The 4,275-nt window shown below is 42.0% G+C and overlaps 1 protein-coding gene across 1 annotated transcript in view; it reads right to left on the reverse strand.

Moving 5' to 3' along the window:
* Window positions 1-114: 114 nt before the first annotated feature.
* Window positions 115-4,275, reverse strand: part of LOC102860231 (zinc finger protein 345-like) — a 46,701-nt gene continuing 42,540 nt past the window's right edge. The window contains exons 2-3 of the mRNA XM_006903165.1: window positions 2,858-2,984; window positions 115-338 (exon numbers count right to left, since the gene is read on the reverse strand). Coding sequence (XP_006903227.1) covers window positions 115-338; window positions 2,858-2,984 — 351 coding nt within the window. The remainder of the gene's footprint in view (window positions 339-2,857; window positions 2,985-4,275) is intronic.

A 4,275-nucleotide genomic window follows, 5' to 3' on the forward strand; every position in this document is an offset into this window, starting at 1 on the left:
CTATGTACAGTGAGGGTAGCTGATCGTGAAAATGTTTTCCCACATTCCTGACATTGGTAAGGTCTCTCTCCTGTGTCCTGTGTGGACTCTTCTATGTACAGTGAGGGCACATGTTCAAGAAAATGGTTTCCCACACTCCTGACACTCATAAGGTCTCTCTCCAGTATGACTTCTTCGATGTACAGTGAGGTTACTTGATCGTGAAAATGTTTTCCCACAGTCCTGACACTCGTAAGGTCTCTCTCCTGTGTGGATTCTTCTATGTTCAGTGAGGGCACCTGAACGTAAAAAGGCTTTCCCACAGTCCTGACATTCATAAGGTCTCTCCCTTGTGTGAACTGCTCTGTGTGAAGTGAGGTTACCTGATTCAGAAAATGTTTTCCCATAGTCTGTACCTTGATAAGGTCTCTTTCCTGTGTGAATTTTTCTGTGTTCCTTGAGATCGGCTAACCGTGGGAATGGTTTCCTACATTCTTTACACTCATGCTTCTCTCCTGTGTGTGTTCTTGTATGTCCTCTAAGATGAGAAAAATGACAAAAGGTCTTTAAACATTCCTTGCATTTATAAGGCCTCTGTCTTCCGTGAATTCTTCTATGTCTAATGAGGTGCGTGGATTTTGAAAAGGCTTCCTCACATTCCTGATGTTCATATTGTCTTGTGTGAGTTCCTCTTTGTTTAAGGAGGTGATCCAACCATGAAAAGGTCTGCTCACCTTCCATACACTGAAAAGGTCTCTCTGCTGAGTGCATTTTGGCATGGAGAGTTAAAAGAGCAAGCTGAGGAAAGGTTTTCCCACACTGGTGACACTCACAAGGTTTCCCATCTGTATGTGTTCTCGCATGTCTCCTCAGACATGACAAAGAACGCAAAGATTTTCCACATACCTTACAATGATACGGCTTCTCTGCACTGTCAATGTTTCTCTTTACTGTGCTGTCTGAAGTAGCAGGAAGTGGAACAGAATAATAAAAGGGTTTCCCCTTTTCAATACTCTCATCAAGCTTTTCTAGAAAATTAAATGCTTCTTTGGAAACAAAAGGGAAAGGATTCCTACAGGAATCCTACATTCTGAAGGTTCATGTTCATCTACCACATGGATCCAAAATGAAGAGAAGGTACAGAAATCTTTGCCACATTTCTTACATTCATGGCCGGTGTCACCAAGGTCACTCCTCAACAGGTTTATGTCGACACGGTTGCAGGAATAACTTGGAAATCGGATGCGCATTTTCCCAGGCTGAGTGTCTTCAATCCCTTCACACACCTCCTGCACTGTTTGACTTCTGGGAAAAATAAATATCACACAGCTGTGAGTGTGTTCTTGTTGGCCCACAATAAAACATGATGATGTGTGAGTTTAACTTCTCAAGAGTCTCATATGATTTCATTTAGCAAAAATATACTTCCTAGAACTGCACTTACAAATCTAATTACACTCTCTGATACCTGTTTCCAAAGTCACAATGTTTCTCATGAGTGTTTTTTTTGTGTTTTGGTATTTGTTGTTTTTTTCATTTTCCTGATACTCACCTCCAATAGTTCTCTCTGAGTTTATGTAGATTTTCTTTGGCACACAGTTTTACCATTTTCCGTAACATGGAAGACCAAGGGTGGGTCGTCTCAAAGAATGTCAGCTGAGTACATTCAGGGGATAATGCGTCTCCGTCATTCACGTGGTTAAGGCCTGTTATACAACAACAATAATTTTGACAACACAGAAAGAAAAGAACGTGACAGACATTTGGCTGCTCTGAACCAACAGTCACATGGGCACATTTTTGAGTTTCAACACTTCGACACGGGATGGCAAACTGTTCACTATGAATCCCTTCTGAAACAAATCAAAGACATGATGATATGAATGAGATTCTTCTAGGTGGATAATTACAAAGAGGACTCACACAGCACACACAACATCACACAGAAGCGTGCACACATGACAATGCACAGAACACACACAATGTCACAGAGGATTCACGTAACATGACACAAGACACACATCACAGGAAAAATAGAAAAATGGCTCCAGGACTGGCCTGCTGATGCATAAAAAACTGTCTGGTGATCTGTTAAGCTGTAACATCCAGCAAAAAAGACATTTTTTTCCCTAAATGGTTCATGAAAATGCCTATTTCTCAACATGCAAAAGATCCATAGCATATAAACAATTTCCTAGAGCTTCTCAACACAGGAGCCCTCGAGAACTCAGGTGGAACAGCGGCAAGACGTTGCAAACCCAAAGGCATGGGGTTCCAATCCACCAGTTGCTTCGCTGGAGAAGGAGGGGCAGTCTCCTCCTGTGCCAGTCGGATCCGATTAGAAAAAACACCAAAACAACAACAGCAACAAAATAAGAACAACAACACAGGAGCAATAAGTGAGGGTTAGACCCCACGGCCATAGACTAGGCCTTAAATTCTGACCCATAGGAGCTCTGGTGGCCTAGTGGCAAGAAGCTACAAGGCAATCCCAGAGATATGTGGTTCAAATCCACCAGATGCTCTGCCGGAGAAGGAGGGGCAATCTCCTCCTGTACCAGTCAGATCTGACTTGATGGTACAGACACACACAATAATAATGAAAATAAAAAGTTAAAAAAAATTCTGACCCATAAAAATTAGGAGTGTACACTTAGGCTACTGACAGATCTAAATTTACTGAACCACAGAAAAGGTGTTCTCAGATACAAAGGCTTCCATGAAAAAGTCATTTTCCTGAGCAGTAAAAGCCAGGTGGCCATGTCTGCTTCACTGAACCTTGTATTCCAATTCTTCTGCCAAAGTTCAAAAGTCATGTGCATGAATTCATTTTCTATGCATTCCAAGGATTTGCAAGCCTATCAAATCTTAATTTTACCTATGAAGTCCAGGTTTTCCAAGATTTCCATCATCACCTCCCTGTAGAGCTTCTTTTGTGCAACACTCAACAAGGCCCACTCTTCCGGGCTGAAGAAGATGACCGCATCGCCAAGCAGCAATGGGGCCTGAAACACACAGCGTATTCTGGATCAGATGGGTACCGTGTCTCACAATGTGGGCAAGAACAAAAAAGGGGCCTCACATACGTAGAAAACTAAGAAATCAATACAGACACAAGATTATTTTCTTTCAAGATCTACTGAGAGCATCAGATATCAGTCTTGTGCTGGATCTTATGACTTTCATTTCTTTATGGAGGAAATCCTGGCTTGTACTTAGAGATTTACTATATAATCAGTGAACCTGTTGATCGTTTCATTGTGAGTCTTTGTACACATATTCTGTATCCCAGGAAAAAAACACCACAAAATAGAGAATTGTTTAATTTGGAAGACAAGTCTGTTGGGAATAGTCAATTTCAACTTCTTTTGAAAAGATCTTTAATAACAATGAAGAAAATATAAAGGACAGACTGAAAGCAGAGTGACATCCAACGATCGTGGAACCACTGCAGAAGGGAAGTATTTTCTTCTGTCCCTTACACGTATGAGAGTACGCGGGGTCCACAGAAGCATATTGTGGGAAGCCAAATGTTAAACAAAACGCTTAAACAGGAACTGAAGGAGGCACAGATTCAAGCTGGAATTCCTCTTGTGACAGATCACAAAGAATTAGGTGGTATTTCTCCTGAGACGGATCATAGGAGACAGGCACTTGGAGAAGACCTTGTGGCACCTCTGCTACTCTCAGTTTGTGTTTGTAAACCCATCATTCCTGAGATAAGCATAAGGATGTCAGCAGAGAAAATCATAGCCAAGTAGTAAAGACTTTTCCCTGTGATTTATCTCCCAGGAATTTTCAATAAAGGCAGGAGAGACCCTAAGCCTGGGGCTGCAGTGTTCGAGAGGTTTGCCCCCGGCCTTCACTCCCTTCTCCCCGTCATTCTCAGTGTCACTGTGTTTCATTCGTCCACATTGACAACAGCATATGGAAACAGAAATTCCTTTATTTTAAGGAAAAAATTCAGTCCTTCATACTCAGTTGTTCCTCCAATAAGTAAAAAAATGCATCGCTTATCAGGCATTCATTTTAGTGGATGTTGTAGAAGATAGTCAAATCAGCCTAAAGACAATCTTGTACGTTTACATGGGATCCAAGTTTTATACATATAGAATAAGCGCAGATATCTAGGGTTATGGTAGCGTATAACAAGGGCAGGCGTTCTGGTGGCCTAGAGGTAAGAAGCTGTGCTGCAATCCTGAAGGAATGTTGTTCGAGGTCACCAGCTGCTCTGCAGGAGAGGGACGGACACTATCCTTCCATGCAGTCAACGGACTCTGAGAACCTGCTGGAGGG

This window comes from Elephantulus edwardii, unplaced genomic scaffold (assembly GCF_000299155.1).
Source record: "Elephantulus edwardii isolate Elephantulus edwardi_28Jun2011 unplaced genomic scaffold, EleEdw1.0 scaffold00528, whole genome shotgun sequence".
NCBI lineage: Eukaryota > Metazoa > Chordata > Mammalia > Macroscelidea > Macroscelididae > Elephantulus > Elephantulus edwardii.